A 21,427-nucleotide genomic window follows, 5' to 3' on the forward strand; every position below is an offset into this window, starting at 1 on the left:
TTTGCCTTTTCTAGCCTGGCATAAGATTTTTGCTTGCTTGCCACGCTGGACCAGCTCCAAGTCTTGTCAGTGCGGCTGGCATCTCCTTTGCTGAGTTCTCTCTTTTCCTTCTATGGTCAGAAGAGAAAGCAATTATGGCTCATTATCTAGCAATTAAGACCACAGCACTTGCTGTTGTCAGGATCAGCATCCAAACAAAGGGTTGGAAAGACACACCAAGGAAAGCATCCTTACCAGGAACAAGTGTGTTCTGCTGCTGGGATGCAGAAAGTGTGTGAGATCTACCTGGCAGATGGAAACATGGGCTCCTGAAAACATGAAGTCAGAGAGCATATGAAGCTTGTGTGGTTGAGATCAAATGAGTTAGCTACGGTCTGGCAATGAGACACAGGCAATTCTTAGTTCCCGAGACAAGTGAGAGACCTTTACATAAGATTACTGGGTCAGTCAGAATTTCTGCCCTGCTCTGAAAGACACAGGTATTTCCACCGTAACACAAAAGCTTTTTTTTTTTTTAGGATGCAGTTGAAGATGCACATATTAAATTATAAAGACTTGAGAACACCATTCACAAGAATAAGCAGTTTGAGAGGGGTTTTTTTGGCAGTGGTCATACTGAGATTGTTACAATCCTCCATTCTGCACAAAAAGTCAAGGACTTTTATTCAGAACAACACAATCTGGAAAGTTAAAAATGGAAATTAATTCAGCCAAATACTCCAATATGACAACAGACTGGTATGAACGTAAAGTGGTTTTTGGTCTTAAGTCCAGCAATCACTCTCACAGCAAACGCTGTGGTAGGGGCTGTTCATATGAAGCGATGAGTGGATGCACATACACTTGTTCAAAGAAGGTGGACAGAAACTGGTGTTTTCGACTAATTCCTTTTTCAGGACAACACAGCAAGGAAAAATTCTCTATTCACCTAGAGTAACAGTCCGACGTGATATTAGGAACCAGGACTTGTCTAAGCCATCTTCTGTTCTTCATTAGACTATCCTCCTGGAACAATGCAGGAAAAAGCTCAAGAAGAATTCAGAACCACAGCAGCCTTGGAGTCAGGAACTGGATTGTAGCTGGTCTACAGATAGATGGGGCCTTGGGAGCACAGAGCAAATGGGCAGGCCACATTTTAGTTATAATTTGTCCTGGATGCTGGCAAATGATTGTTTGGGCTCAAATGCTTTGCCTGGGTATAAAAGTAGGGGCCACGGAGAGAAAGAGAGTCATTATAAACCAAGGCATATAGACCAAGGCAGTTCTTCCTTTGACAGAGTATTTCCTGAACAAAGCCGTCACGTGGATCAAGTCTGTTCCTGTCTGGCTGTAGGCCAAACCAGTTTCAAGTCCTAGACTACTCCAAGCTTGCTGGCACTTGATACATGACCACAAAGTAAGCCAGCAGCTATTTAGAGGGTAACCACAGAGCAGAATGTGTCAGAGGAATAGCCGTACACAGCCCACAAAACATAACCTTCTGCAGGTTTCAGATGCCCGTTTTGGAATGGATCCAGTTTCGATAGTAAGTCACTCGTGTGTACACTCCTGGTTTATTTGGCTTGCCACATTCATCTCCCCAGCTCACTATTCCCACAAGATACCAGATTCCTCTGGAGTTCGCATGTACCAGTGGCCCACCAGAGTCACCCTAAGGAGAAAAAAGTCAACAGGCAAAAACAAAGTAAACAGTGTTCACCTCACTAATGCAGCAAGCCTCAAATTGTTCTGTTACAACTAGAGACAAATATTTGTCTCTAGATCACAGCTATAATTCAACCTCCACACAGTTTACTGACAAGACAGAGGCTGACAGCCTATGTCTAATTCAGTCTCTCCCATCCTCACATCAGTATTCTCTCACATGTGCATTATATATAAACCCCAAGCACCTAAGTACAGACTTCAACCCATGAGCCATGAAGCTCTTCATTTACAACTGTCAAGATATTGAACCCCATAAACTTAATCAAGATTTCCTAAAAATAAAATATATTTTGGGGAACATCACCTCCCACCCCACCTATTTCCTTTTTACTATTACCTATGAAGAGACTTACCTGGCAGGCATCCACTTGCCCCTCCAAGTATCCAGCACACAACATTCCAGGTGTTATGGCACCACCATATACTTGTCTTCTATTACAAGTCGCAGTGCTTATAATTTTCACTTCTGCTTGTCGAAGCTGATTAACACTATAGCCTAGAAGGAGAAGTGGCATTAGAATTTGCAGACAGGGTATGCAACCTAAAACACTCAAGGAGTAGGAGTAGCCAGATTTTCCTACAGCTTTTCTGCCACTACAAGCAATGAAGGGAGCTACCCAAACAATGTCTTGGGAAGAAGTTTTCCAACCACCCCAGAGTCTTTGTTCCCAAACATAACCCTTCTCCATCTTTCATCCTTGCCAGATGCTCTTTAGCATAATGGGCAAAGGGATTTTTGTACATGTTTTAGTGTTCAATTCAACTGTAGGCTACAAGACATGTCCTCGATGTCATTGTAAAGACCCATTTGGTTAACTGCAATGTAGCTTTGGACAATTACTACACACCCCAAGAGTCTACCATGAAACACACCCTGTACAGATCAACAGCTCTCATAAGCAGATTTATAGTCCCATCATCTCTAACCTCACTGACATGGACTAATTTGAATGAAGCTCACTCAAGCCTTTGGAAGAACTGAAGCCTGATTTATGACCAAAGAGAGAATAACTGATGAAAACCATCATGATACATCTATGACAAAGCTGAATAGCAAAAGAACTCATGTCAGAGCTAAACCCGGAGGGACTGGGCTAGTGGGAACGGAGAACAGAATGTATTCAACCAGCACAATGCACACAGCAATCAAAGAAACCTGCTCTTACTCCTGTAAGGCTAACCTGTAGGGTCTTTGTTCCATATTCCAATCCACTGGCCAAGCCAGAAAAAAAAAAAGCAGCAAACTAAGTTCACAAGTGTATCATTAGGACATGCATCAATCAAACACCAAGTCTAAGGAACCCAAAGTAAACAAAAACCCCATAAAACAGCAGTGTTCTCAGATACATGTGTGACAGGGCACGGGAAGGCAAGAGACACTCACCATCATTCTCCAAAGCTCCCCAACCTGTGACAAAACAGGAAGTGTTCTCTGGGAAAACGTGAGATGCTTCAGGAAGACAGACACTGTGCACATCACTTGTGAACTCAATAGCAGAGGCAAGCTCCACAACAGCCACATCATATTCATGATCAAGGACATAGTCACTGTATCTTTCATGAACGATAATTCTTCGGACAAATTTTTTCTGTTTTGGAGGTCTCAGCAGTATTCCAAAGCTGGCAGTCCACCTCCAAGGATCTCTTCTCCTGTAAGATATTAGAGGTTATGTCACAGCCACATGAAACAAGATCCCCAAATGGGCTTAGCTCTCCATTTAAGAGCAGTGTGGCCAGGTTTGCCTAACAGGACAAAGAGACAAATTTCATTATCTTTCAGCAGATACAGATGTTAGTGGGCCACGAAAGGTCAGAGCACCCAAGAGTCCTCAGACCTGTAGGACCAGAAAGGTGCTGATGACTTACCCTCTAAAGCAGTGGGCTGCAGTCACTAGCCATGTATTACTGATCACTGATGCACCACAGCGATGGGTCCCATCAAGCTGAATACTAGCCTGCCACGGCCACTCCCCATCCCGTGCACGCTGCCCACCAACTATTCTCTCCACTCCTGAGAAGCTGAATGTCTGTCTTCGTATTCCACAGCCTGTCAAAGAAAAGGCAGCTCCGCTTTAGCCAATTAAGGGAAATAAGGGTGTTACTTGGGGAAAGGTCCACATGGCTGCCGGCACAGGCATAACAGGGCAGGGATCTCAAGAGACAGCCTTCACCTAAAGCAGTGCCTCCAAAGAAAGGAAAACCAAGTGTCATGGTTACAAGCATTTCAAGATAGATGTGGGGTAAACAAAGAAGTTTGGTGGAAGAGTCACTATTTGATTAAGTCAGTTCTCAGATACACAAGCCCAATATGTACTCCCATGGGAACTGAAGGCTGTATATCTGAGACACTGTTTATTTTCCCCAGTTGTAACTGTTTGCCTACTTAAAAAAAATATTGCTTCTACAAACCTTGCTTTGTTTGATATTTGACCAGAGCTGCACAGAGGGAAATGTAACATACATAGCCATTAGTGTGTCTGTGCACACACACACACAGATTATTAGGCACAAAGACACACACTGGTAATTAACCTAAGCATTGTTTACATTCATATAGCTTTTGTAATAATGGCATGTACGTTTCATCTAAAGAATAAAACTCTTTTGGTACTGCATGAAAAAAAGAACATCCCTAGTTTGCTTTTGTTTTTTGTTTTTTGTTTTTTTTTTTTTTTTTGAAAGACTTCTATGAAATTGAGTATGAAAATATGTAACATCCTACCTGTACAGCAAAGACAAGACCGCTGTAGTCAGCATAGCTTTAAGTGTCACAGAACTGCTGAAGACTAGTTCACCAAAAAAAATCATCACAAAACCAAACAAAAACAGCAACAAAAAATAGTGTCCACTTCCTCCAACAGTTTACTTATAGCCACTGTGCCAACAGCAGAGTCATTACTCAGATGAAAAAAGTTAGACCTAAACCTCAGATGCCATTTAAAGATGGAAAGCTAATGTGCAAAGGCTCCAACATCATGCAGGGGACTGCTGTAGTCCCCAGGAGGGGACTTGTATTGTCTCCCTGTTTCCAGAGGAGTTTTAAGACCTCGCAGGGGAGCACCGAACAGGAGAGGGACTAAAAACCTGCTTCTCTTCAGGGCTGTGCCACTGCCTTGCTCTCACTGTGGATAGCTCTTCTCCCTCTCCCACCCTCTGGCCTTTCCCCTTATATTGCAAGGTTTAGCTCAAATCTGACAGACAAGTATTGACAAAGCTTTCTGCAAGGAGGAGGGGGCAGGAGGGAAAATGTTTTTAGAAGGATTCCAGCAAGAATCTTGACCCACAGCAACTGCAGTTCTTGTACAAAGCTCACTAAAAGCAGCTCATCGACATGCCCCTACTTCCCATAATCAACATTAAAGCAAGTGCTTTAATGACCACCAAGTCAGAATGTCTGATCCTGTAAACACTACAGAGCCACTCTGACTGCAAGAAAATGAGCTGAAGTCTTCCCTGGCTCATGAACTGTCTACTGCTCTAGCATCTTTGACAAGCTATTTTTTCAAGCTGCATCTCAAAAGCATAAGCATCTTGTAAGCACAAAACCTATAGCACCATGTCCCTGGACCTTTTCTATAAAGCATTTGTACTTACAGTTGTTTAAAAGGTTATCTCCCTTTTCCTTATTCAACTCTGAAATGAAAAGCAAACACCACAGTAAGTATACGTCATACTGCTACGTGACCTAGCACAGACTCCCTCCCTGTACCCAGCAAACACAAATTAAATGTCTTGCATTGCTGCATGGAGTGACAGTACGGTAAAAGGAGTAATTTGCTCTGTTGGAGTTCAGTTAAGCCTTTGTTCCTCACTGAAAGGCCAGAGGATACATTTTTCTTGCCTTAGCTCAAAGCTAACAAAAGCAGCAGATGACTGCAAATAGGTCCAAGTAACCTCTACATGTGCTGGTGGCTGTGTACAATATAAACGCCTACGTGCATTTGTTCATGGCAAGGTGGTCAAAACAGTCTTCACAAATGCTCAGTGTTGGGATTGACTGGAGCTAAACTGTAACATTACTGATTTCTTTCCTACAAAAAACCCTCTGCCAGATTCTGATGGTAACCAGCAACAGATTCATGGGAGAGGATTACTGCCTAGGGAACCTCAGGGTTTTGTTATGAACACTTGCTACAGCAATCTGTCAAATAAGCAAAGGAAATGGTAGGGGGTGGAAAAGGGAATCATCTCAGCCTTGTATTTTTTTAATAGCTTGAGGACTCTGCATTTCAGTACCTGGTGATACAAGTTCTGGTCCAATTCACTGTGTGGCATAACAAAGTAATCTGTGAACCCACAGTCACAAAGTTGGGCCTTTTTTTTTTTTTTTTTTATGAATTGCAGGGGGACTATCTCATTCAACAGAGCTAGGTCACACAGAGAGAGCCTCTCATGCACAGAGGAGAGCTCACATTCATAAATCAGTGCCAGTATGCTTTAGTTCTTTTCATGTCACTACTTCCAAGTTCCCCGGGCTGTCACCTGTAACACAATTTTGAGAAAGCAAAGGAAGAAAATAAGAATAGCCCATATTTGCATACCAAGGTGAAACATTACACTAAGAACAGTGAAGTATGAGGAACAAATTCCAAGCTAAAAACACAAACTTAAGGCACTTGCCTGTGAGTGTAAGGGTAGACTGGTCAACATTCAAGAACGTGGAGCTTGTTTTCAACCTTCTGTGTAACACATGGTTGACGTGACCCCAGCTTGTTGCCTTACTGTCAGCTGAGGCAAATCTAAATACCAGAACAACAGATGCAAGCACTCCACCAGGATCTGGGCTGCAAACCAACAAAAACAAAGTGGTATCATTCTCTTTGCCCACTAATCCTCTTTGTTCTGCTTTGCACCATCTGCCTTCCTTATACAAGAACAGGTCTGGTCTGCACAGATGTATAGAACAAATAGCATAGCTGTGTACAAGTAAAGGAAGGTGATGACATGTCAGCAGGCAGCAAGAGGCTTGGTTTTCACTATAACAATGATCAGGGGGAATGTTCTGGGAAGTGTTATAAGCAGTACAGCTGAGAAGGAGAGGAAGGATCACTCTGGCCTCTACGCAGCTCACAGTCAGTAGCACACTGGCAGACACAGATGGCAGCAGGAACAATACAGCAAGTTAAAACCTTTCAACAGATGCCCAACAGGCCATTCCCAACAGCCATTCGAAAGACCCAGTTTAGAAGACCCACAGAAGCTAGAAAGATCTTTTGGCATTTCTTTTCATTTAAATCACCCATTTGCTGGCCAGTTAGCTCCACCGTATCTAGAGACAAAAATCTCAATAGTTTCAGTTATCAGAGCAAGACATGATCATTTACTGTCAGTATAAAATATTGGGCCCAACATTTTAGATTAACAGTCTAAAGGAAAACTGAAGCCTAGAGGGAAAGACAGCAGAGATGTAGCTAAGCTGGTTCAGTGCCTAGTTGCACAACAAGATACTCATAGTGAAAACAAGCTTGGAAGAGATACATTGTTTGGTCAACCTAAAAGGTGTAAAGAGGTTGCTTGAAGTCTACCTCCCAAGGTCTGTAATTTCAGTTGATATACAGCATGGGAGGCTTGTGGAAGAAATCAGCAGCAGAAAACAACATAGAACAGTTTAAGGAAATTACTCTTTCCACCTAGAGGCAGGTAAAGGCAAGAAAGCCCAAAGTGCTGTGAAGATGGACATTTGAGGGAAATCTGGCATTCTTTGCTGTCCAGGGACAAATATTCCACAGCAGAATTGAGCCTTATAGAAATACAACTCCAAACCAAAGTAATGTGAAGGAGAGGGAAGCAATGGCTCTTATGGCTGACTGTGATACATAATTACGGCAGAGAGAAGAAAGACTTAAAAGTTCTCACACAGGACCTTTAAACCTGTATGTCCCACTTCACTCAGTGAAGACTGGGATCATCTAGTAATTCAGTTACTGTGTCACAGCCACAAACAACTGATGTTCAGGTAATCAATCTGCAGAAGTATAAGGCCAAATTTCTCTTCCTTGTTGACCTCTGAAGGTAGCTTAGTCCTCAGTGTTGTGAGCACTGAAGGAGAGCGACAACCAGCCAAGACTTAGTCATCCTGCTGGTGTAATCCAAGCATAAATAACCAGGAATGCTCCATATAGTCAAGGGGCAGGAAGAAAATATATTTATCACATCCCCATTTATTCCTGACCTTCACATTACTTACCTTAGACTGACAACATGGGACCTGATGTACCTTTTACTTAGAAAGGACCCCCTGAATACTGCAGATATCTGTTAAAGAAAAAGAGTGTGTTAAAATACATCTGTAATATGCACCTGCTTTCAAGATAGAACAGTCCCGTGAACCTCTAAAAAACAAGAAAATGCCTTCAGATCTCCACCTTTACAGCAATGCTGCTGCTGCTAAATTTCCATCAGAGGATGCAGAACCAAAATAAACAGCTGAGTTGGCCAATTTTCCTGTTCTTTCTGCTCTGTGGGTGCCTGTTCCACCATAGGACTGCTGGAACAGACGGCACCTGTGCTTACCATCTGCTTGTGCACAGTCAGCAATGCATCTTTAACCCACTACAGCAAGGTTTGAGAGAGTCCCAGCTACATAAGGATGAGGCACAATCACCTCTGAGTCTGTATTTCCAATCACAGGATTCTTCACCATAGGCCAGGCAGAAACAGAGAAACAGCTTAGCTTACCATGGTTTCAATCTCTTGGCTCAGGTGCCTGAACTCTTCTGTGGTTTGCCTTTCATACTGAGGGTTGTACTTAACATTGGTGATTAGGAAAGATGCATTGTAATATCGGTCCTGATCTACAAAGAAGAAAGGAAAGGTGGCTGATCTCCTTCAGTACAATTCAGACATGCATAGCACCTCACAGAGCACACCACAAGTAAGGCTCCTAGGCACTGGCTGTGACCATGTGACCATACCAGTTGTGGAATTACAGCTTTAGCAGTACTTTTGGAAAAAGGGGCTCTGGACCATCTTGTTGCTCCATGGACCAGCAAGAGGCTCATTTCTACTTTGAAGACCATCCCAAATAGCTCTAAATTATACCCACTACAACATTTCTCTGGGGACCATCTTCTCAACAGCCAGAGGTGAGCACAGCACAAGACACACCGGCCCATATGTCCCTTCTGATTCAGTAGACATACTCACTCCTTCCTAGCTGGCATGTCCCTGCCCCTCTGAGAGGCAGGTGGCCCAGAGCTGTTTGCATCCATTCAGCAGTCAAGTTAAATTTAAAATCTCGCTCTGAGGGCTGCCAAGGGCAACCAGGACTGGGCTCCAAAAAGCCTAAACCTCTGCCTTCTCTCTTTCTGGAATATCCTCAGCTAGAGGTGCCAAGTTCAGTTTCTGAAAAAACCCTCTTCAGGACCAAGCTTAGTACGTACAGCCTGAGTAGTAGACACACCTGTGGCTTACGCAGAAGACTGCTAGGCTTTGGTTAACCATGGATACCAGTGGAGGTACCAGGGCAAGACCAAAAACAAAGAGAGGAACAAAATTTAAATCCCTGCATCAAGTAAATGATATTTTTAGTATTCTAGCAGGCTTTCTAATGAATTCAGATCTTGAATAGGGTCTAGTAAGTTCTTATGCAAGATTATATAGCAGGGGTGAACTGTATACCTACATCATCAGGTGAGACCACAGCAGCAAGTGAAATAACATATTCCTGAAGACTTGTGACAACAAGAGAGTGGTGCACTTACCATGGCACAAAAGAATTGTAATCAAGCCAATGATGAGGGCTAATCCTACTATCACTGACACAACAATGATCGCTATCTTCCACGGCTCTATACGCTTCGTTGGTCTGTCCATCTGTATCAGTATCTGCACTGAGGAAAACAACACAGAGAAATTCAACTCTATTACAAAGACAATAGACGTCCTGAACCAAATCAATCTGGCACAGCTTAGCTCAGCTGACAAACCTCACAGAACGAGGTAGTTTGGGAAGGACCTCTGGACCCTGCGGGTCTGACCTTCTGCTCAAACCAGGTCCCACTGCGACAGGTTGCTTCAGACTTTGTGCAGTCAATGTTTTAAGTATCTGCAAGGACAGAGATACCCCAGTTTCTCAGAAGTCCTGGTCCAGTCTCTGACCACCATCATGGCAAAAGCTTTTTCTTTATATTTAGTCAGAATTTCCTGTGTTCTAACTTGCCTTCGTTGCCTCACAAGCACCTCTGAGAAAAGCCTAGAGTTGTGCAGGTATTGCTAGTAGAAACAATTTCCCATCAAGAAATATTACACGGGTTTTAAGTGCAGCTGACTGCCCATGCAGGTGCTTCAACTGAACATAAAATGTAACATTTCACGACTGACTGAATAAATTCTGCACCAAGGACACACTAGGCTACCAGAGATGTCAAATAACATACAGCTTTGAGTTATTTTAGTTGGTATGAGTCGTAACATTTATTAATCCCCTGCAAGGTTTGAGGTTTATTGCACCCAAAACACATATACATTGTAAGAGACCGCATCCTGTCTCCTGCCAGACAGTTTGTCAGAGAGGAGAGAAGTGGCTACTTATGTGTAAATGTGATACAGCAACAAGTCCTAGACTTAGTGACTCGCTGAAAGCCAACAGCAGACCTGTAAAAGGGTTGGGAGCTTGACTCACACATGGACAAAGGCACATAAGCTTTTCTCCTCCACTTACGTCCTCCTGTGCAGCATTAAGCAAGGGAACATTAGGAAAACTGTATTTTTGCACATGTCCTCAGTAGCTTTGTTGTAGGATGATGCAAAGCCTTAAGCATAATTATTTCAGATCCCCAGTAATTCCACAGTACACTATGTAGTAATTGTTGTCATGCCACGCACTGAGTCTCTACATCATGGTCAACATTAACACAGGGTATCAGAAGAACACGTGGGATAATCTCTCAAAGGTGCCTGGACTGACAGATGGCAGCAGCTAGCTTGGGGGAGGAGGGACTCAGCTGGCTATTCGCCGTGCTGTTTTACACCCACTGATCCATGCTTGTATTGCTGTGGACCAGATACACTAAATGCTATTTTCCCCTTTTCAGGTCTAACGCACAGCCATTTCTGAGCAATATCCGAGAAAATAGGGACAGGAAGGGGCAGAAAGGCAAGCAGAGAGAGTAAGTCTTTTGCAGGTTTTCTGACTACAAGGTGGCAAAGAAGAAATCACAGTGAAAGGAGAAGCAGGATACCAGCAGAGGCTCATCTCAGGAAGTGAGCTGAGAGGGCAGGTGAGCAGTGAAGGTGGGAGAGCAGAAAGGGGTTATACACTCTGCTCTGAGGGCAAGAAAGCTAAGCAAAGCTACAAGGAAGAGATGGTAAGCTAGGCAAACCAGAAAAAAAGAAAGGATAGAACCACAGAGGAAGCAGCTGAGAGGTCTGCACAAGAGTGAGGGTGTGCTCAGCAAGTGACAGGGAAGTTAAAAGCAACTCAGAGTTTAATTTCCTCACATAAAAGCTTGGTTTTGGCTAGTAAGAGTCCTGGCAGGTATCCCAGTCCATTGCTTAAGAAAGGAAGCACACAAGTTTTTACCCACTTAAAACAGGTGGCATACTAGAAAGAAAAAGTTAAACACAGTAGCTTCAGTGAGCACCACAACTGCAGGTGGTCGCAAGCAGCAGCTTAGTGTCACCAAAATACACAAGACAGGTGACCAGGATGAAGCCTTCTGCTTCAGTCACACACTACAGAGAAGTCTAGTACCTCTCCTGCTGTGCCTGCTTTACTGGAGGAAAGTTACGTTCTGGCAATGCACAGTTCAAGTTTTCCCCAAATCTAGCTGCCTCCCCACTAGACTGGCTCAATTCCCCGACAGCAAGGCTCTGCAAAACAGACTACAGGGCAGCTGATAGGAGTCTGAAAGCCCAGACTGGCCAAGATTACTTTCTCTGGAAACTGTATATTGCAGTAAACACATAAGATACTAGTACTAGAGCTCAACTGGTTCCATGGAGGCCTTGACTTCTCACCATCTAGACCTTCACTGCATACACTATCCATTATCCCTGAGGGTTTAACAGATGCAGAGATTCAGATAAAAACCTAAGACCAGTGGGACAGTCCTGCCTCAGTTTCTTTAACATGCTGCAGTCTTCCAGGGAGAAATCCCATCCTCACCTCAGAGCTCATGGTCTTTCACGGTACCAGCTCACGGAATTGCAGCATACCTCATGGGCAGCCAGTTACTGCCCCTTGGGTAACCAGAACAGCCTACTCTGCCAATATGCCTCCTCCCCTCCCTAGCTAGCCACCTCTCATGTTTTAAAGATCTTGCTTTAGCGTCTAACTTTGCTCACCTCACTAGAGTGCTCCGGCCTCCAGCCTGAGCCCCTGCCAGTCTCGATCAGAACTGGTTCCCTGTGCTTCAGCTGTCCCCACCCCAGGGTGCTTCCACCTGAACAGCAATCAGAGCAACATCCCTCCATTGCTCTTGACACAGAGAAGACAAGGCACAGCCCTGTTGGCGTATGGCTGACTGCAGATACTGAGGCAACAGTACTCTTGTTTCATAACCACCAGCTTTCTTGAACTGTATACAGATTTCCTCAAGACATGGCCTTATGCTGAGGCTACAAAAACTTAAGGCTCATGCTTGAGAAACAAGCATCTCTCTGCCTGTGGCACTTGTGCTCTGACAGGCAGCACTGTCCTCCATTTCAGTCTGTCTCTGTTTCCTTTTCTTGCAAATACCAGCTACACGGACAAACACTGGCAGCACAGATCACCTTCTCCCTCAACATTTCAGAACGGCTTGCTCTCCACAGTCACGCAGACTTGCAAGGGGAAACAGATACCTTATAACTGCTGCAGTGCTGGGGGAAATGGAAACATGGGAGATGAGGAATAAAAATCTCTGCCACTTCTGATACTGATTTCCCTTTAACTTTTTTAAGAAAACAGTTTAAAGGAAGCACTTCCATATATTTCTACATATAGGTAATTAATCTGTATGTAAGACATACAAATTAAAGTGGAAATACCTCTTCAAACCCAAAACAGTTTCCTCCCTTTAGCAGGACGCTCTCAACTTCCATCTTGCTAAGATAAGTGCCAGAACAGGAAAAAAAAAAATCTTTTGTGCAATGGAAGCACCAAGTCTCATCACCTCCCAGTGTACAATTAACAGTATGTATCCTTCAACTGCGATGGCTGTGTGCAGGACCCAGCTCAACAGCCCCCTTTTTTTTTTTTTTGGTTTATTTTATCAGCAGACATGCTAGTCACCAGTTCTGCAGAAGGGCTGGGAAAGAAAAACTCTCCTGTCTTTACCTTTTTTGGAAATACTTAATCTTTTGCCATCCATTTCAGGAATCAGCATGAATGCAGGCAACAGATGGTCTTATTTGGCCCAAAATCATTTATCTTTTACTCTTTGAAGAACAGCTCAAGTGCAGAGAACACCCAATGTGTATTGCTTGTATTAGAGCAGCATATACTACCGGTAGTGCCCAGGAGTTCTAGCCTTTGATGCTGTCAAGCTAGAGTCTGTATTCATAAGACACACTCACAGCAAGGTCTGGTTTTGAGCCTGCCTCTGCTGAGACCTACTAGGATGTTTAGTGAAAGACAATTCTTGTTCAGGTTATGTCCACTCAATGCATCCAGTCATTAATCACACACATTACACCTCCTTCTAGCTCCTAGACTAGCTCCTTCGCCCCCCTAGCCTTTTTGCTGGTACGCCCATGGAGGGCAGGATTGTCATGCTCTACCAGAATAATCACCTGACCACAGCAACCTAATTCCTGCGCCTGGGACATCCACCTCTCTAGTTAAAGAGTTCAGTAGCAGGTGGATCCCCCTGTTTAGGAATCAGACTTCTGCATGGTGTTCTCTGCACTCTAATAACCAAGAAAACTCTGCTCCCCCCAGCGATACTCACTGGCCAGAGAAACACTGATCCTCTGCAGTGCTGATGAATGCAGGGGCAGAGACGATCTCATTGCCTTCAACCATAGATGCATCCTTTCTTTCCTCTTGTGGCAAAGAGGCACTGCTTAGTAGATAGGCATTCTCCTCAGAAGACCCCCAATACCACAGCTGTCTGTGCGGACACCTTCCAGAGTCAGGTATTTTGTACTCCTTCCTTATACAACACGCTTTGATTCTTTTACTGCCCAAACTCCAGTAAAGCTGCAAATTAACTCTCAGGGGGGCAGACAGGGGAATTCAGGTAACACCAATGCATTATTCATCCTCCAGCATGGGTGAGGATAACTTTCATTCCTCAAGAGCAAACCTTAACAAGAGCTCAGAAGCCAGACTCCACCAGGAGAGCTCAAAGGCCGTGTCCTCTCTGCTCTGAAAACTGCCTCCTCACAGTCTGTGTCTGGCAGCTTTCAGTCTGCAGTGAGTTAGCAAAAAAGTTTCAAACCCAAGATCTTTTAGTTCAGTAAAAAACTGCTTATCTTGGCAATACTATGGATGAACCTAAGCCCTCCTGCAGCAATTCCTGTTCTCATTTAAAACACACTTCATTCCCAAGCAGCCCAAGACAATCCATGGAAACAGTAGCATCTGGCAATTTTGTTAACAGTTCATTTGGGTCTGGAAATGCAAATTATTAAGACTCCCAGTTTACACAGCTCAGCTCTGAGCCAAAGAATGTGTTTTGATCACAAAAAAGTTATTCCATACTTAAAAATATTAATCTGAATGAACTATTTTTGAAATAGCTATGTTTATATAGAATTAAGTTATTTTAAACACAGTAAAGTTGTGTTTAGAGAGAGATATATTAAATGAAGCCTCAATACAGAATATTTTAACAAGTGAAATACAGCAAAAATAATGCTACATTAATAGTTATGGGCACATTAGAAAGAAAAGTTGTACTGAAATTTTCAGACCTAAAATTGTCTGGTCTTCCTTGTGAAACCAAGGAGAAAAGAGATAATATTTCAGGTCAGATTTCTGATCAACCCCAAATGAATTCTTTACTTTCCAATCTGGAATATTTACCCAAAAGCAAAAGACAAGCACAATACACAGGTGACAAACTGTTTTTCCTCTCTCATCCTGTATGAAACTCTGTAAAAGGTTGCTATGTTCGTTCACAATGGACATGATGAAAGTTCAGCTCCCACCTCTGCCTGACAGGATTTGATTCACTATTGAGCTTATCCATCTCTTCCGGTTGATCTACTGTGTGTTATCAAAAGCCTCAGTAAGAACAATACCAGAAAATTGATCAGAAAATGTCTGTTCAGACAAGAAAAGGAAGTGTAGCTTTATCATCTGTGTCCTAAGAAAAGGTCCTAGACACTGAACTGCTGGGTAAGCAAGGAACAGCTTCCCTGTTCTGTTTTACAGATCTGCCCTTGACATTTTTTGACATCTTAGGCTAAGCCCCCATAGCACCCTGACGTAGATTTGCTTTTACATTAATCTAAACCATTTTTTCTGGCACCAGCTCTTTACTGAAGATGTTTTGCCATTCAATGCATAGAAGAAAACATGAAACCTCTTCTATTGGATCTGCTGCTGTCTTCCTATAAAAAAATATAACAATAAATTTCTTATTATACCCCTGCTTACTGATATTCCAATACTCTCAGAAGAGCCAGTGGCAGAGCTTGGGTGGCATATCTGCTGATAAGGGTGTCTCCGGATTTTTAGCCATGACCAGTTTTTCCATTCAAAGATGGACATCCTTACAATCACTCTTAGAAATGGGACCTTTCATAAGACAACTGAACAGACTACTCTGCTGACCTGGTGAGTGCAATTTGAAAATCCAGACTAGGTACCTGACGCTATCTACCTCAGCAGGGTGGTTGGGAATGGCAGCAATTGAAATACATCAGGCTTAGTCCAGAAGTCCTGTAGCAAAAGCACAGGGCCACAAAGGAAGACATGCTAATTCCGTTCCCACCTTTGCCACAAGCAATTAGACCAACCAAGCACTTCCCCTCTGCTCATGGGATACGCAGGACACACACTTCTAAGAGAATAGGACAACCACCTCCACTACTTTGGGCATTGAAACAGAAGCATCTAGTGCCTGCTAGCACTGCAAGACCCTTGTTTGGATAAGGTCAGTTACCTACCAGCCTCAGTCACTCAATGTTTGATATCTCCCAAAGCAATTCTGATGAAATGGCAGATTTCCAAACATTAAAGGGATCTGCTGAGGGAAACAAAATGTGTGTGCTCTTCTATGCGTCACACTGAATCAGCTTGATTTCCCCACACCCTTGAACATCCCACAAAAACAGTGGATGCTGCATGCCACCCCTCTGCAGTGAGAAAAAGCAAGACTAATGTATTTGCCACTTACTAATTGAGCTTCTCCCCTTAACCATCCAATTCTACCAAGGTCTTACTGCTTCCCAGAAGCACACTTCAGCTGGACAAAGGCAACAGCTCCAAATACTGTTCTTGTCACTTACATCAAGATTCAAGGGCAGCATTCCATCTTTGGGATGTAACTCAGAGCTTACCAGTAACTATATTCATGATGCCAAAATGCTGCTTATACAGGCTACCCTGATTGTTTGTTCACCTTTGCAGTCAGCACAAAAGGTTTGTTGTTCCTTACCCTCTCATCCGTTTTGCATACACCTTTTTGGAGGTTATGAGCTCTTTAATTTTTGGGTTAGAGCTAGCCTCCCATACTACTACAGCAGTCTGTGGGACATAACTGTAATTACAACAACTGAAATATCCTTGATCGATAACATGTCTTTTTACAGTTGGCTGCCACAGCCAACACCTTGAGAAAGACTCCCATAAAGACTCAAAAAAGCTTTAGTAGAACTAGGAGGGCTACTCACTACATAAAGACTCTACAATCTGCATGAAGATGTGAGACGCCATCACAGCGTAAAGGAAATATTAAGTACATGACCACTGATTGCAATCAGTTTAGGATAAGGTTCTGTGACTTCTACATCATCTTTACCTCTCAGATTTCCACTTCCAGCTACATTGGACATGGACAAGTATCTTATTCTGTGGTTTGGCAGTCCCAGAATATAGCAGTAGATCTCTGTGGTTTGGCCTTTGAAAATAGCTCTGCCTGTCTCCCTCATTAAAGTCTACTCCAGAAGTAAGATACCAAACAAGCACTTAGAATCTTTGTGGGTTTTCAGTCTTGTTTTCATTCCGAGGTGGGGTGGGTGAAAAGTTCTGGTGCCAGATTTGGTGTGTTTCCAAACTGATTCTGCACAGACTAACACATTTAACTGGATGCATACAAAGCCCACGAAAATAAACAAGAGCACAAGAAGTTATTTTTACCTACTTCACTCCGCTCACCCTCTTGTACCATGCTATTAGCTCAGAGGTTGTGACTGCAACACATTCTAACCGCCCTAGCACAAACAGCAGGCAGATCAGTCGGGGTGCAATGAGATGAATCTCACCTGCTCCCCTGCCACAACCTTCAGTGGCCATAGGCCACCTTGATTTGTCACCACACTATACTGTAGAGGAGCTGGGGAATTCTCGGAAGACAAATGCATTTTGGGTGGAGAGAAAGGGTGAAATATCAGAAGGATTATTGATGCATGGAAGGCATCTCAAATCAGAAGTAAGCGCAGAGCTAGTGCCATCCTCCCCACACCCTTGGTCAAAGCTCAAACTGCCCTATAAATCTATGTATTATATAGCCATGCTGCCCAAACTACCAAGGAGCAAGTTGGAAGGCTGTGGCACTCACCTCTAGGTACTACTGAGAGGTCAGCAAGAAGCTCTTCTGCCTGGGAGATGCACTGTCCTGAACACCACAATGTACTGTGCAGCATCTCAGCGTAGACTTGAGGCTTTATCTCCTGAATTAGGAAAGAAAGGAGTCATAGGCAAGTCAGAACAAACAAGTCCAGCAAGTCTCAGTGACAGAGGCTTACCCAGTAGCATGATTCCTCCCCTAAAACAAAACAATACACTTCTTTCATCACACCTTTCATCCAGGAATCCTGAAGCCTTTTCAGAACATTAACTACACCCTGCAACACCCCGAATCAGAAGAGCCATGAAAATTTTGCAAGGACGCAGAGTTTATTTCCTTCTTTGGTATAATTAAAAACAAACCAGAAATTATGGGCAGGACCAATGCAGAAAATTTGCATGTTCTAAAGAGACAATGTTCAGTCCCAGGCCAGATAAGGGGATGACATAAATTGATATAGATTTTGTAGCATGCGTCTCAACTCCTTTGAGCTTCCTCAAAATCGGTCATTTGGTGAGGCAAGAACTTGCCCTCATAAAAACAGCTACATTCGAGTTTGTTGTCATTCTTTAACTCCTTAGACTTTAATTTTAATTGTGGCCACCTAGCCACACACCTGGAAAACGACTTCTAGGTCCTAAACATTTGTCATATAAATATTTGCAGGTTGTCTGGATAAGCATTTCTGCTTGTGCTAGTTACAGCAAGTTAACTGGCAAGTCAATTAACACAAGCACACACTGTAACCTAAAGTAGCATTTCTCAAACTTTTCTTGGGAACTCTTTTTTCAGTTTTAAGTTTTCTCACTTCCTCCAAACTTACTAGAAGATATTTATGCGCACTAGAAGATAGATAGATAGATAAGACAGAAAAAACTTACACACAGATTTCTTTTTGAAATAAAGACAACAGAACATCACAACAACATACATGTGTGGCACATATTTTCATTGCTTTGCTGCAATAAAGTTTCTAACATCTAGGGACTCTTTTCCTCTACCTTAATGACATTCATTTAACCCCTCTACAGCTCAGGATTACCAGCTTAGTAACACATTGATGCAAATAAATCCTACATGGCTGGAGCTCTTCTTCCATCTTATATCATGTCCATAGCCAACTAACAGGAAGACTGCCTTTCTGGGAAGGCCAGCTTCTTTTGAATGAAACATAGGCTAAAGATAAGCCTCCACTTCTCATAATTTGGATTCAGTCAATGTCTCAGCATAATCTGTTACGAAACACAATGAATACAGTTGCTAATGATGCACATAACATAATTGCTTCTCAATATCTTAACTGGAAGCTGCATTGCCATCCCATATAGGTACACTTTTATTGAGTCAGTCCAGATGTGCAAGACAAATGCAGACAGAAGCCTAGCTTGAGGGTGACAATTTCCAAGTGTAAAGTATCAAGTGTCAAATGATTACCTGACCCATGTGTAGGTGGTGCGAAGACACATTCATTCCAGGCAGCCCACGATCCTCAGAGATAAAGCCCTTTCTTGTGACTTGACTGTGGCATCGGTGGAAGAATGTATGACACACAGGCTTCATGGCAATCTCTGAACAGTCTCACCTGCAGGCAAAGAATGTATTATTGCTTAAGGAAAGAGGTTAAACTGAGGAGGCTTTTTAGGGCCCTGAAAAGCTCTTCCAGCTCTAGTTTCATGGCAGGAAGGCACCAAACAGATTAAGGATGTAACAATCCTGGTCAACAGTTCCTTCTCTGTACAAGGTGTCTGTGTATATTCTTGTACTGACAATACTTCCCTGGGGCAGAAACCCCAGCTGAGAAAAAGGGACAGGCAACAACCATCAGTGGTTCAGTTACCAGGTACCTAACAGGTTTGGCTCCTGACTCGAGAGACAGTGTACTGATGTGCCTGCTGATGCTACACTGACAAACTTCAAAGAAAGCCTGGACAAATTGGGAAATGCTGGGAAAGAGGCGGGGGTTGTGGTCCGCCTCGGTGCCACATAAAAGAAAGAAGAGGGATTCTAGATGCAGAACGTAGGATGCCAAAGACCAGGATCCCCATCATAACGCAGCTGGTGAGGAGGCAAAGTCTCAATGCAAGACTAAACCAATAGAATAAGGAAGAAAAGCTCAGGTTCATCAGAGACTGGGGAACCTTCTAGAGTAGATTAAGCCTAGCAAAGGATGACCGGATTTCCACCTGAACTGAGAGGGAAATGGGATCTGCACTTTACATCAGGAAGATCATACAGAAATTTCAAACTGACAACTAGAAGAAAGCAGACTGGTGCACACAGGATGCACTGTTCTGAATCCTATGGTAGACACTGCAACATCAAGTAAAGAATAGGATAGAAGTTGACAAAAGTAAAATAGTAAACAAAGGTAGTAAAAAAAAGTCTGATATGAACCAGATGCAGTGACAGAAAGCCAAAACAATGCTTTCCATGTTTCACAGAATTCTCTAAGAAGATAATGATGGCACAGATCCAGAATGCTTACTTTAAACAAGGACATGAACACAGCAGGTATAAAGGAAACATGGTGACAGGAAGGCAATGGAATGTGGAAATCCCAGGGAACTATTATTTCCAACTATTTTAATTATCCTGAGGTAAAATCTGAAATCTTTACATGGACCACTCAGCTAATACTAGATTTCTAGACGCTGTTAATAACTGTTTCAGGAACAAGCAGCTAGGAAACACACAAAATGGGAAGCAAGTCTTGATTCAGTCCTGACCAGTACACACAATTGGTTTATCATATTTCTGCCATGTACCTGAACTATATCAGGATCAGATTCAGCATTTCTACAGGCCCCCAAGGCCAGAAGATCAACTACTGCCATGCTTGATTTCAAAGACAGGAACCACACAGAAGTAGAAAAATCAATGAAACTAAAAGAGGAACCTTAAAGAACTGCACATTTTCTGGAGACAGAGAGACTATTTCAAGACATCATGTTAGTCTCAGAGCAAATACATCCTGCCTGTCAAAGAAAAAGAAGCCTTGAGGAAGCCTAAAGCTAAGCATAATAGTATTTTTAAAAAAACTTAAACAAAAATAAAACAAAACAAAAAAACCACAAAACCAAAACCACTGGGAACAAGAAAGCATACTTCAGAAAAGCTGAAAAAAATTAAAGGGTTATAAAGTCAGGCACAAACTGAAAAAAACCCAAACTCAAACAACCAAAAGTTAGGCAGAAACGTACCAGAACCATCTAGCTGGTATTTCTTGGGAGCAAATATAATCAGTATAAGAAACTGGGGGAAAAGCCAACAAAATGGCCAAGATCAGGTAGCACTCAACCAGGTTGAAGGATGGAAAAACTGCATTATCAGTGACGGTATGCAGCCACTCACCCAACGCTACTTTATTGCCAGAATAATTGCCCCCAAGCAAGCATGGGGAATCTTTGACAATGTAGTATGATATACAAAATAGCCACATTGGCACAAGCCACTAAGTAATAAAAATAGCGGGTATACCCCAAATATGTGTTATGGGGTAGAATCATCACAGCTTTTGTAAAGCAAAGTGCTGCCTTGCAAACCTACCTCAATTCCTAAGCAGGTCAACAACTGGTGCGTGTGGCAGATCTGATTTGGAAATCCAAGCAGACATTATCAAAGAGATTAAATAAGATCTCTCACAAAAGCCTCTTAAAAGATCTGAGCTCCCATGGGATATGAAGGCTTGAGATGGAAAACCACTTAAAAGAAGAAACACAGGAAATAAATGATAAAGCTTTTTGTGAAGCCAGGTCACCATTGCACAGGAATCTCTGCTATATTCATAAACGGTCTAGAAAAAAGAAATACTGAGATGGCTGTCATCCAATTATAAGTATCTACTCATGACAGTAAAGAGAAAAACTACAGCATGCTGCAGAAACATCTCATAATATTGAGATACTATGTAATAAAATATAAAGTGACACACATACAGAAAAAACAGTCCTAACCTTGCCTACTGTGTGTCAGGTGTTGAGTTGGTTATTCTTTTCAGGAATAAGATTCAGGCAGAGACTCCTATGAGAATATCAACTCAGGAGCAGTCAAAAACCAAG

General features: G+C 42.8%; 1 protein-coding gene across 1 annotated transcript; it reads right to left on the bottom strand.

The window, feature by feature from the left end:
• Window positions 1–1,489: 1,489 nt before the first annotated feature.
• On the bottom strand, window positions 1,490–20,203 carry LOC104617724 (transmembrane protease serine 11E-like). Its single transcript, XM_010283127.1, has 13 exons — window positions 20,135–20,203; window positions 17,548–17,646; window positions 17,374–17,456; window positions 11,838–11,845; window positions 9,411–9,539; window positions 8,386–8,501; window positions 7,895–7,962; window positions 6,328–6,491; window positions 5,302–5,340; window positions 3,574–3,754; window positions 3,092–3,357; window positions 2,061–2,203; window positions 1,490–1,651 (listed from the first exon to the last, which is right to left on the bottom strand). The coding sequence occupies exons 1-13, from the start codon at window positions 20,201–20,203 to the stop codon at window positions 1,490–1,492; spliced, it is 1,527 nt and encodes a 508-aa protein (XP_010281429.1).
• Window positions 20,204–21,427: the final 1,224 nt, after the last annotated feature.

The sequence above is a fragment of the Phaethon lepturus genome, unplaced genomic scaffold (assembly GCF_000687285.1).
Source record: "Phaethon lepturus isolate BGI_N335 unplaced genomic scaffold, ASM68728v1 scaffold57142, whole genome shotgun sequence".
Lineage (NCBI taxonomy): Eukaryota > Metazoa > Chordata > Aves > Phaethontiformes > Phaethontidae > Phaethon > Phaethon lepturus.

Excerpts from the sequence above, each read along its gene's own strand:
- LOC104617724 (XM_010283127.1), bottom strand. The coding sequence starts at position 20,203 with ATGGCAGTAGTTGATCTTCTGGCCTTGGGGGCCTGTAGAAATGCTGAA. Across the intron at positions 8,502-9,410 it reads TACAATTCTTTTGTGCCATG|ATCAGGACCGATATTACAAT; the intron begins GTAAGTGCACCA and ends TCTTCTTTGTAG. Across the intron at positions 6,492-7,894 it reads TCCCATGTTGTCAGTCTAAG|CCCAGATCCTGGTGGAGTGC; the intron begins GTAAGTAATGTG and ends GTTGGTTTGCAG.